Here is a 12,523-nt window from a genome sequence, read left to right on the forward strand (position 1 = left end):
GGTAGCCCTGCTCTTTCGTCTACGCCTTGTCTGTAGCGGTGTTTGTGCCACGCCAGCAGGCGTGAGGACCTGTGCCAGGCCGGATGGCCACACAGCCAGAAATGCTCACTGTCTGGTCCATTTCAGGAAAAATCTGCCCGCTCTGGTCCACAGGCCTGTGGAAATCAGTGTCAGAGCATCCCAGGTTTTGTCGGGTCCAGTCCTGCTCTTCTGCTGAGCACACTGTATGATAGGCAGAGGCTCCCCCACACTGTCCTTGGCACCTCAGCCTCAACAGAGAGGCTGTCACCAAAGTTTCCTGGAACTGTCTAAGTCCTGGTGCAGGGGGACTGCTGTCCGGCTAACACAGAGCAAGGCCGGCACCCCCACGCTGAGCGTTAAGCCTCGCACCGCGGAGAGCCAACAGAATGAAGTCCTCTCTCCCTGTAATAAAGACCAAGTTTCACGGTGCTTCTGCAGGGAAGGATTCCTGGGTTAGACGCGGGGGATGATTTACGACCTGGTGTCCCGGACGGAAGAGCCTGATGTTCCGGACACGCTCTGGCGGCCGTGAGTGCGCCGGGCCTGGGCGGCCCCGGGCTCCGGAAAGGTCTGGTGCTCCTGGCGGGACAGGCCCACGCTCACCACGAGGCCGAAGGCGGAGGGAACGCGCCCTGCTTCCAAACGATTAACCCCAGGCTCCAGTCCACACGGCAGGAAATTTTATGTTCTAAATTAGTTACATTAAACCCAAAACCTATCAGTGGCTTGATAACTTGAACATATAATTCTATACCTTTTACTCTTTAAACAATAATTCAGTCTAATCCTGCAGCTGAAGCCAAGATTTCCAGGCCGAAAGTGCACTTTCCATTTGATTAAATACTAATAAATGCAAGAATAAAATACCAGTCTTTTATCTTACAGTAAATTCTTCAAAAACCATATACTCTAACAATTAATTATTTCTCTGGAGAAAGGGACAGGTCCTTCCCCTCAAAGACAGCTTAGTAGTCTCAAAGTCTTAATTACAACAGATAAAACATAATTTATAGCAGTCCTGGGCTTACAGAAAAATGACATCATAGCCCAGGTTTTTTTATTCTTGAAGTGACCTGTCAGGGGACAAGGCTTCCAGGCGCAGTCTCCTGGACAGTCACTGAAAGGGCAAAAAGAACCAGTCAGTCCTCCCCTCCCGCTGCCGGCACAGCCAGGTGTGTAGAGCCACCGTCCTTGACGAAGCACTCGAGCAATCGCGATACCCACTGGGACGTACACACCTGCACAGGGACAGTGCGCAGTGCAGGGGTGGGGCGCTGACCCCACGTGCAGTCAAAATCCATACATAACTTTCGACTCGCCATAAACTTAACTACTAAAAGCCCACTGCCAACCAGAAGGCTTGTGGGTAACATAACCAGCCGATTAACACATATTTTTTATGTTATGTGTGTTGTACGCTGTATTCTTATGACAAAGTAAACTAGAGAAAAGAAAGAAAATCACAAGGAAGAGAAAATGCATTTGCTATTCATTAAGTGGAAGTGGATCGTGATGAAGGTCTTCATCCTCGTCCTCTTCACACAGTGGGTGGGCTAAGGAGGGGGAGGAGGCAGCAGCGCTGGTCTTGCTGTCTCGGGTGGCAGAGGCAGGAGAAAAGCCACACATACATGGACTCGCACAGGTCAGATCCTTGGTGGTCCAGGATCAGCTGTGTGTGTGTACAGGTAATTAGCACTTTTCCATGTGTGTCTGACACTTTGAAATTTGTAAAAATAATTTCACGTATTTCATCCATCAGGGAAGTACACAGTGAAATGCTGCCCAAGGAAGGTGGTAAATTTCAGAGAAGAGAAAATTTTGTCTTCTATCATTACAGGCAGAATATCGAGCCAGGATACTGGTGCTGGACACACTGGTGACCACGTGAGGGTGGCAGCCCATGTGGCCCTCATGCAGGACAACGGCACGCACCCTTTCCAATGGGACGCTCTCTGCTGTGAGCCCTCAGAGACGTGAAATATCTCTACATAAGGCCAGCAGGGAGTGTGCCCGAGTCATAGAGCATCTGCTAACGCATGCTCTGAACAAGGTCCCAGTCTCATTGCAGGTGACAAAGAAACAATCCACCCCATTAGGAAACTGGAGGAAAACTTTTGTGGGAAGCCCAAAGGAAAATACACCTTCAATTACTATCCTGGACTGTGGCACTGTCGTTAAATTTGGGACTATGCTTTCCCTGGGGTTGCAGTGGGAGAGAGAAAGGGCTTGGAGAGAGAAAGCCCAGTGTGGGTCTCAGGCCACCCTGAGCATACGTGGGCCTCCCTTGGCCCGTTTCCTCCTCTGTGGCAGGAAGACGGTGCAGACTAAGGAGACGGCCAGCAAGAGAGCACTGGGCACCCTCACAGGCCACCCCACGAGCAGGAAGCCTCCTGAGAAAGGTCAACCCCAGCCCGTGTGCGAGGTTTGGACACCGCTCCCTCGGGTGAACTATAACATGGTACAACGACGGGGCACTGAGCGGCCAAAAGGTAAACTGAGGTAGAGAGAGTTGCTGGCATAGCCAAGTGCGTCTCCTGTAAGTGGCAATCATTCAGCAACAGAGTCATGAAGAAGCAGGGATGCAGTGGGCAGGTCACAGAGCAGGGGTGATGCGGCAGCAGGTGGACGCTGAGAAGATTCGTGGTGCGCCGTGGCCCCCTCTGAGGCTGGCATCTGGCTTTCCAGGGTGCCAGACACACATTTCCTTATGATGTACCCACCCCCCACTATTGTTAATACACTAAGGGGGTCCACACTGTCCCACCAAAGCAGAGCTGGAGGCCATCAGAAGGTATTTGAAAAGTCCCTTTGGGAAGTTGCCCCTGGATGTTCAGGAGCCACGAGAGGTGGGGTGCCAGAAACACCCCGACCCAAGCTCCAGGCACCCAATCACCGCAGAGACCCTAAGACGTCGCTGCCCACAAACTCAAAGCACAGAGTTGTCACCTCCTAAAGCTCAGGTAGGAGGTACGGCTCTCCAGAAAGCTGAATGCTAAATAGACTCCACTTTATTTTCACCAAAGTCGAACACCAACGCACTCAGGGTGGAACGGCCTACATTTCTGCCCCAACATTCTGTATACTTGGTATTTACATTTTGTGGCTTCATAAATCTTCAAAGGTCTCCACTGTCACTGGTGGCTGATTTCCATTCCTGCTGTGGGTGCATATGATACTAGTGACCCATCAAACTAAGAGTAAAATCTGGTTGAGTTTCCAAAAGGAAAGATGAGTAAGCACCAAGGATGTTGTTTCTTTGGTATGATTAGAAGCAAGAAATATTGGACTTGAATTTGTAAAACACTATTGGGGGCAAAGGGAGGGTCAGCTGTTTTCCCAAGTTGTTTCATATTGATTCAAGCTTTTTATTAAAATTAATCTGATCAAAGTTTAAAGTAGTGGATTTCCATATAAGAGGAATACTTTACCCTGTCTGGGAAGGGAAAGAAACTTGCTGCCCAATTTCGATTCTGCGTCCGTAGCAGGTCACTCAGGTCCAGCCAGGGTCTCACCTGTTCGCTCATCGCACGGCAACATGTTATTCCCATCGGATTTCGGAAGCACCATAAGAGAAGCGGGGCATGCCTGTACCCATCCCCCCTGCCACGGTGACGTCAGCACGGCCCCCACCCGCGAACTCTGCTCTGTTCAGCCCTGCACATGTCACCGAGGCAGCCACAGCCTCTGCAAGGAATTCCCCATTTGGACGTTTCAGTGACGAACGTGCTTCTCTATGGCAACACACGCAGAGCTGGCTGTGGGTTGTGGCGAGCTCTCACCCACGACGCGGACATCAAAGCCAGAGGAGCCTGGGCTATTGGCTACAACTTCAAATGGAGCAATAAAAATAGCAAGAGGGGCTGGGAGGAGACGAACTTACAATAAAATATTTAAAGAACTAATATAAAAACCGTCACGAGCTCTTCCTTGGAAGATTAAGCTCGGAACCAGCCCCGAGTTAGGCTGCTCACACCCAAACTGCAGACAGGAGGACACGGAGTTAAAGTTCAAAGACTACGTTGGAGAAGATCCTGGTCTCTGGATGCTCATCACTCATTAACTAAAGTAAAATAAAAAATAAAACAAACCCTTCAAGGAAAGTCTGTTTTGCTCTTTTCATTTGCTGTGGGTACTTAGTAGTAAGCAGAGACACTCAAATGCATATTTGGAAGAATGTACCTGACTTGCAGAAGTTACCTTGCCAACACAGGTAACTGCTCCTCCTGCAAGGTATACCTGCTTTAGGATCCATACCCCGCCCCCACGCACACTGGATTTTACCCTCTGAGGTCATGCCACTGTCATGAGGGTTCAGGATGTCAAGGTCTCAAACTCAGGGGTAAGTGATGGCCACATCTGAAGGTCCCCGCACTGGACGAGAGGCAGAGTCTGCATGCATGGCAGCCCACGCCCTCACCCACAAACACGCAAGACACGTTCTGTCTGGGGACAGCAGCTCTAACTAGAGCACCAACTTGCCCTTTAATGAGCCAACTTAAATGCGCGGCTATAAAGTAATGCAATGAGACCCCCAGCCCAGGCAAGCTGCACATTTTATCTAGAGGAGACGGCTCTTCAACGAGCCCTCTCAGGAACCCTCCAACCCTGGAACGACCTAAACAGAATGGCCAACACTGCACAGTGCCCTGTTCTAACCACGTCCCGGCTGGACTGAGAGCTCCCAAGGCACACGGAGCCCCCAGGCCCACGGCTGCCACTCCTGAGGGGCCTCAGCGAGTGGGGAGTCTCCTCTCAGCAGACCACGGGCCGTGCTGCGTCTGCAGGTGGCCATGCCGCTGGATGGTCATCGCAGGTGTCTGAGTCTGCTTCCCCCTCTGTTCCTGAACTGTGCCCTCCTCCCTGCCCCCAGCCCCTGCAGGGAGCTGAGTGGCAGAGAAGGGGCAGACAAACACTTTCCCTTTGGCCCTGTCAGTGTGCAGGGTGCAGCCGGGAGCCAGAGGACCCTGACGTCCAACGCAGCTCCAGAAGGTCTGCAGTGCTGCCACCAGTCCTGATGCTGGTGGCGAGAGATGGGCATGGGCCACCTCTGGGTGGATGTGCTCACTCTCTTAGCCTGTCCGGGCTGACAAAAGAAAATGCCATAGACTGGGTGGCATTCATTTCCCACAGTCCTGGAGGCAGGAAGTCCAAGATCAAGGCTCTGGCAGATTCGTGCCTGGCGAGGGCCCACTGTCTCCCAGACAGTGCCTTCTCACTGTGCCCTCACATAGGGGAAAGGACCCCTCTCTGGAGTCTCTTTTGCAAGAGCACTAACCTAATCACCTCCCAAAGGCCTCAACTCTTAAGACCATCACCTTGGGGGTTAGGTGTCAACGTAAGAATTCTGGGGGGACACAGACATTCAGACCATAGCACTCACCGTACACAAAAAAGAATAAAGGTATCAGATTCAACCAGGAGGAATTTTAGTAAATGAAAATTTAATGTTTAATATAGAAAAATCATTTTTGCCTCAAGTTATTTGATTTGAGATATTTGTTATATACACGGGGAAGATATACATAAAAGTTACATTGATACACAGAATCTATGTTTCAATAAAAACAAAGACCGCAATAAAAACAAATGACATAATGACAAAGTATTATGCAAATATTTTTCCTTGGAAATATGGATTATTACAAAATTATATGTTAGCATTACCCAATCTTTGTTCAAATAATTGATTGATGTAATCATATCTCTCTCATATTGATATATTCTCACTACCATGAGTAAAACCTCTATAGTATATTTTCAAACACTAACGAAAATGTAAAACTTTGAGAATGTTATTACAAAATTTAGTAGGTACATTTTATCTAAATTAGAGAAGAATGAATTCTTCAAACAACATTCAGAGATGAAAATATCATAGATCTGAGATGTTAATTTCAAAGGTAGCTTGAATTAGAAGAAAAATCCTGGCTGTCAAAAGCTTTGATAATTAAATACTTCTTTAAACTCTAAGAACCTAACTTATTAGCGAGCAAACTAACATTAAATATCTGTTTTTAAACTTTTTAAAGAAAAGATTCTGCCACTTTCCCCATTTCTGCAAGACTGCCCACGGGCCTTGCCACACGCTGCTGTACGGTGGGCACAAGGCGAGGGTCAACAGTCGGAGTTCGGAGGCGCCGTCTGGAAGGCAGAAACCTCTCAGATGCTTCACCAAGGTCACGAGGACAGTGCGCATAAAACTCACTGCATGGTCACCTTCCTGGTTTTAGCGTGTGCTTCAGCAGTTGAGATCGTTCAGTGCTCCTTGTTTTCCTGCCCTGAACCCTGAAGGCCAGGATAAAGTGTCAGGAATGCCTGCGGGTCCCGGCACTGCCCTTCCAGGGCCCTTCTGCTCAGAGGCGCCGGTCCAGACACCTGCCCTGAGACAGAGACTCGGGGCCACGCTGCTGCCAGATGACCAGGGGCATTGGAGACTACATCCTGGACGTTCCTTTCGTTTAAAAGTTACTGAATACACTTTTTTAAATTGTGGCAAAATACATATAATATTTATGTTGCTTATTTTGTAAGTATACAATTCAGTGGCATTAAATACATTCACAATGTTGTCCAGCTGTCACCTCTATTTTTACCCAAAATTTTCTCACTGTCTCCAGCAAAAGCTCTGCCACCATTAGCAAGAGGTGCCCCCTCCCTCCAGCCCCTGGCACCCACCCTTCTACCTTCTGTCTCTGAATCTGCCTATTCTGGGGACTTCATACAAGTGGACTTATAGAGTGTTTGTCCTTTTGTGACTGGCTTATTTCACTTAGTATAGTGTCTTCAGGGTTCATCCACATCGTGGTGTGTGTCAGAAGTCCCTTCCTTTTTTTTTTTTTTTTTGTTAGAGATGGGGTCTCACTCTTGCTCAGGCTGGTCTTGAATTCACGAGCTCAAGCGATCCTCCCGCCATGGCCTCCCAGAGTGATTCCCTTTCTTTTTAAGGCTAAATGACATCCCACTGCATGGGCATACTACATTTTGTTTATTCACTCATCCACCCGTGGGGACTCACATTGCTTCTTCCTTTTGGCTACTGTGAATAATGCTGCCACAAACTTGGCTACACACATGTCTACTGGAGACCCTGTGTTCAGTTCTTTTGGATGCACACCCAGGGGTGGAATTGCTGGACGGTATACGAACTCTGTGTTTAATGTTTTAAGGAACCTCCAAACTGTTTTCCACAGCAGCCGCACCATTTTCCATTCCTTCCAATGCGTAGGGGTCCCAATTTCTCCTTATCCCCCCAACACTTAGTATAAAAATTATTAAACTGCATCACTAAGCCACAACTCAACTTGATAACAGTTTACTAGTAAGAGCTGTTTGCTGACGATGACCTCATTTCCCGTGTGCCACGCACGGACACGCTTCCCTTCTACTCCTTGCAAGAGTCCTGTGAATCAGGCACAGTCCATTTCTCTGATAACGAAAAACCTGAAGCTCAAAGACATGACAGGGAATTTTCTAGAGGTGCATGGTGGGTAAGTCATGGGGAGGGGGTGGTTTGACTCTAGAGTGTTGAACATGCCACTAGCAGTGAGATTAATTTAGATGCTAGATTGTTAATTATGGACTTAAATTAATTTGTGACATAAAAAATAAAATGAGCATATCAAACACTTGTTTTCACTGGAATTCCTTAGGACAAAGCTAAAGCAGGTGTTAAAATTAAAAATAAGCTGATAAAGGCCGGGCGAGGTGGCTCATACCTGTAATCCCAGTACTTTGGGAAGCTAAGGCGGAAGCATTGCTTGAGGCCAGGAGTTCGAGACCAGCCTGAGCAAAAGCAAGACTCTGTCTATACAAAGAATACAAAAATTAGCCAGGTGTGGTGATGTGTGCCTGTAGTCCTAGCTACTCGGGAGGCTGAGGCAGGAGCATCACTTGAGCCTGGAGTTTGAGGTTGCAGTGAGCTAGGCTGACCCCAGAGACAGAGCAATACCCTGTCTGCAAAAAAAAAAGTTGATATAAAGAAATCATGAATAAGCAACACTACAGGCAGCCCATAAACACATGAAATTGTGATAGCTGAGCGAATGATAGCTCAAGGGAATGAAATTTGGGGATGGCGCCAACCCCCAGCTGCCCCTGCTCTGCGAGTGTGCAAGGACGGAACCGAGGCCTGTTCCTTTCTGCTTCCCTGTCTCTAGCTTCCTGAATCTGCAGCGCAGACACGCAGTAAATGGAATTCACTGCCCTTCTCAGCCAGCCGCACACCCAGGACTGAGCCCTGAGCCAGACGGCTTTAATACCCTTGACTTGGGAAGACAACAGCCAGACCCAGTGAAGAGCGAGGGACCACCCCGGGGAGGAAGGCACCCCCAGGAGGCACCACTGCCTGCAGGGAGGCCATCCCGGGGCCTGTGAATGTGCACATTCAGACAGAGCAGGAGCCCAGGCTCGGCTCTGAATGGGCCCCAGCACTGCACAGGTAGGGCTGCGTTCTCGTCCCTCTCCAGGGAGCTCCCTGGCTCCCACTAATCCATCGACAGCTCTGTCCTTTGTCCATGCTGAGCCCCTCTCTGATCCCCAAATATCCCTGGGAAGGTTTCCATCACACTCTAAAAAACTGACATCCAGGTGAATTATGGTTTTGTTAAAGAAAATATACAAACTAAAACCTCAGTGATAGCTTAAAGCAATTAATTTGGATGCCTTAGTGGTCACTGCTCTGGCCACTAAGAAGCTCTCTGCTTAATTCCTGGCCTATTCTGAGAAGCTTTAAGTAGCTGTCCCCAACCTTTTTGGCACCAGGGACTGGTTTCATAGAGGACAATTTTTCCATGGACGGGGAAGATGGTTTTGGGATGATTCAAGCGCGTTACATTTATTGTGGAGTCAAACCTCTCTGCTAATGATAATCGGTATTTGAGCCGCTCCCCAGCACTGGCATCACCACCTCTGCTCCAGCCCAGATCATCAGGCATTAGATTCTCATAAGGAGCCGCAGCCTAGACCCCTCGCATGCGCAGTGTACAGTAGGGTTCCCGCTCCTACGAGTATCTAACGCCTCCGCTGATCTGACAGGAGGGAGGCTTATGCAGTGATGCGAGTGATGCGGAGCGGCTGCAAATGCAGATGAGGCTTTGCTCACTCGCTCCCCCACCTCCTGCTGTGTGGCCCGGTTCCTAACAGGCTACAGACCCGTACTGGTCCGTGACCCAGGGGTTGGGGACCTCAGCTTTATAGAACACGTGCGTCACGCATTTGGAATATTGGCTTTAGTTTCATGCCTTTATTCTGTACCTAACCCCCTCATCTATTTCTTATGAATTTTTCATTTTTATCAATATGTACACTCTTATAAACCTTCTAGAATGCTTCCTTGGCATATATCTGATAGAGATCGACAAAATTATAAACCAACCGAAATAACCGGCAAGCATCTGATGCATGACAGAACTTTAGATCTGTCAACCACATTTCCAATACAGCCACTATTTCATCCATTCTCACCCATGAACGCCAGTGTTGTCCCCAAGACATGTGGTTCTCATCGTACTTTTCCATCTACCAAAACCTTTTCCTGAAAGACAACTGCAGCCCTCACTGTGTTCCTACCACCAGGCAGTGACTCAGTGATTCAGTCCTGCACTGCAGTGACTTGGGGAGGTGAGGTCCCCCCTCTTCCTTTGCACCCACCCCTTGCTTGGCAGAGGCTCTGGATGCAAGAGGCACTGGGGAGGGCCCACCCCTGGGCCAGCACGTGCCTCCTCACTCCCGAGAGTGGGCACAGGCAGGATGACACAGAACTGGTTTGACATCTTCCACCGTTTCACCCATTCTCACACATCAATCCCAGTATTTCCTCCAAGGCATATGGTGTCCTACAAAACCACATATTTTGGACAACTATGTTATATTTTAGCCTCTATGAAATACCCAATAACATTCTCCAAGGAACCCTCTCTGTGGTGCTTCATATCAAAACTGCCTTTTCTTAGATGCCCCCCACTTTGCAACTGCTGGTGTCCCTCCAGTACCCACGGTCCTCCCAGAGGGCAGGGATGGGGGCTCACTGGGCAGAGGGCAGCGCTGAGGGGACAAGCTGGGCTGCTCAGGGTCCCCTCTGGACACGGCACGCACGCCTGGCAAGGTGTGGCCCTGCACGCCCCCATGCAATCTGTGCCTGGAGAGGGCAGCAAGGGCCTCAGGCTCCTCTGCCAACCGAAGCTCCGGGATTTCGCCCATCCCCTGGGACACGGCTTCCCCAAGCAGGAGCACCCAAGCCGCCTGCCGCTGCCTCTTCACTCGGCTCTGGAGCGATTTAGTGTCATACTGTTTCATGAGACTTTTCTCAAAAGCTGGGAGGCAGGAAAAGCTTTTTAATACCCAGAAGTTAGATTTTGTAAAACCTATTACATATATAGATTTCAATGAACCAAGCAAACGCTGTAGCCCAGAATCACATATAACCATGAAAAAGCTAAACTGATAATACTTAGAGAAATAAATTGTCTGGCAGAGCAGAATTCCTTGTCTAAAGTCACCTCTGGTTAAACTGGAAAACACACTTAAATATAGCACCTCTCAATCATCCTATAGTAGAATTTTAGCTGAAGTGTTAGTAATGCTACCAATTCTAAACAACTTGGAACTAAAATAATTAACTACCATTACTGTAAATTATTTACTTGGTAAAGCACATCTTTTTCTACAGAAACAGCACACGAGGACAAAGAAATATTAATGTGCGAGGCAAACAAAAAGAGAAAGCTCCAACATGAAGGAATCGGGGACTCGTATGGGCGTGTGATGTGTGCGGAAGATGCAATTTTGAATGTGGTCTCGAGGGGCAGACGCTGTCGTGTGTGTCATGTGAACAACGGTGCACACACCATGGGAACGCAATAAAAATTAAACCATCATGAGGGGAACTTTATCCCACAGCTTAAAGCAATATATATTCCAGACCCTTTTGAGTAGCAATAATAAACATCTCATATAGGAAAGGTAAAATTTCAACCCAAAAGGAAAAAACAAACAGAACTCTCGTGAAGCCAAATGACAGGCAAGAACTCTTGGCCTCACACTGAAATCACACAATGGCCTTGATAAATCAAAGCCCCTCAGAACTACTTCCTTGAAATAATTGACCAAATTATTTGATTTTACTGAATTTCACTTTATTGATTATGCCTTTGAAATAAGTAATCAGCAATATCCACGAACCTTCTTCATGACAGAAAATATAACCTTTGCTGTTTTCAATCAAGCAAGCAATTCGGCCTGAGATGGCTATTCAACTTGGTTTCCCGAATTGGCTAAATCCGTTCTGTGCCAGAGGTCAGCACCCCCTCACCTCAGTGTCTGATGCGAAGATCACCCAGGTCCCTTCCAGTTTTCCAGCCCTGCCACCTCCCGCCCTCCGTCCTCTGCCACACCCTTGCACACACAACCTCCCTCTGCACCTTCCAGAACCGGCCCATGCGCGATGCTCCCTACGGGTCACCAGGTTGGGCACTGCTGTCTCTGCTTGGGGCTCCTGAGGTGGGCCAGACGGGGTGTGGCCGTTGGACCCTCTGGAAGAGGACTTTGTGCACTGCAGCGTCCCTGGCCCTCCCCCTGCTCTGTCCTCCCACAGGCCGGGCACACAGGCTGGGAAGTGCCACTGGGCTGACCGAGAGCTCCCAAAACTTGAAGGAGCCTCACCCAGAAGAGAAAGCAAACTTGGTGAGAGAAGGAAATGGGGACTCCTCAGCAACAAAACCTTCACAGAACAGAAGGCATCACCTCCCTGCAAAGGACTCAACACCCCGCCCAGGGTCTGGTGGTTTAGTAAGTGTTTTATCTCGGATTTAAACCCTAAAAGCCCATGGTAGAATAAAAAGAAAAGCTATTTTTTGTCTCCCAGCTGCTGAAGTTTAACAGATAAAATGTATTGAAAGCAGATCCATATTTATTTTGGGGGACTGAAAGGTTTCTCCATCTTGCGAGTAACTAATACAATCAAGACACTAGCAAGCACAGCCACGCTCGAAAGAAATACAGCGCGAGGCTGGACAATAAAAAGTTGCCCAGAAACCATCTGTCATTTTGGCCCACTCACCAGAGGCTCGGCGAGCTGCTTCCAGCGGCACGGGCCATAAATCCCCATCCCAGCCCTCACAGGACTTTCCTCCCCCGGCGCCGAACCCAGACTTCCTGCTTACTGGGGCTCATTCTGGGGGCACCCATGTCCCCAGCTCATCTGGACCTTCCTCAGACAGGGACTGGAAACCCGACTCCTCCAGCCGGGCCATCATTCCTTGGGGTGCCCTGGGATGCTCCGTGCCAGGAGGCCTCGAGCCACCCGGGAAATGTCTGGGCTACTCAGACAAGACCCTCCCCAAAGGCACCATCCTCCACCTACACGCAGCCAGGTGGGGAGGCTTCAAATTTGCGCCCCTGTACCTGAAACAAAAATAAGCACTGAGCTCCCTGCCCAAGGACGTGGGATAAACGCAGAGACTACAGCAAAGGCCACCCCTGGCAGGGCTGGCTCCAAGGGCATTGT

General features: G+C 49.0%; 1 protein-coding gene across 5 annotated transcripts in view; it reads right to left on the reverse strand.

Annotated features, from left to right (window-relative positions):
- The window catches only part of MGMT (O-6-methylguanine-DNA methyltransferase), a 249,036-nt gene that overhangs the window by 205,026 nt on the left and 31,487 nt on the right, over positions 1-12,523 (reverse strand). The window contains exon 1 of one of the 5 annotated variants that reach the window (XM_045567872.1): positions 3,450-3,681. The exons of the other annotated variants lie outside the window; for them this stretch is intronic. Coding sequence (XP_045423828.1) covers positions 3,450-3,569 — 120 coding nt within the window. The 5' untranslated portion in view covers positions 3,570-3,681. Of the gene's footprint in view, positions 1-3,449; positions 3,682-12,523 lie in introns of those variants that run through there. 5 annotated transcript variants of the gene reach the window in all.

Source organism: Lemur catta, chromosome 14, assembly GCF_020740605.2.
Source record: "Lemur catta isolate mLemCat1 chromosome 14, mLemCat1.pri, whole genome shotgun sequence".
Classification (NCBI taxonomy): Eukaryota; Metazoa; Chordata; class Mammalia; order Primates; family Lemuridae; genus Lemur; species Lemur catta.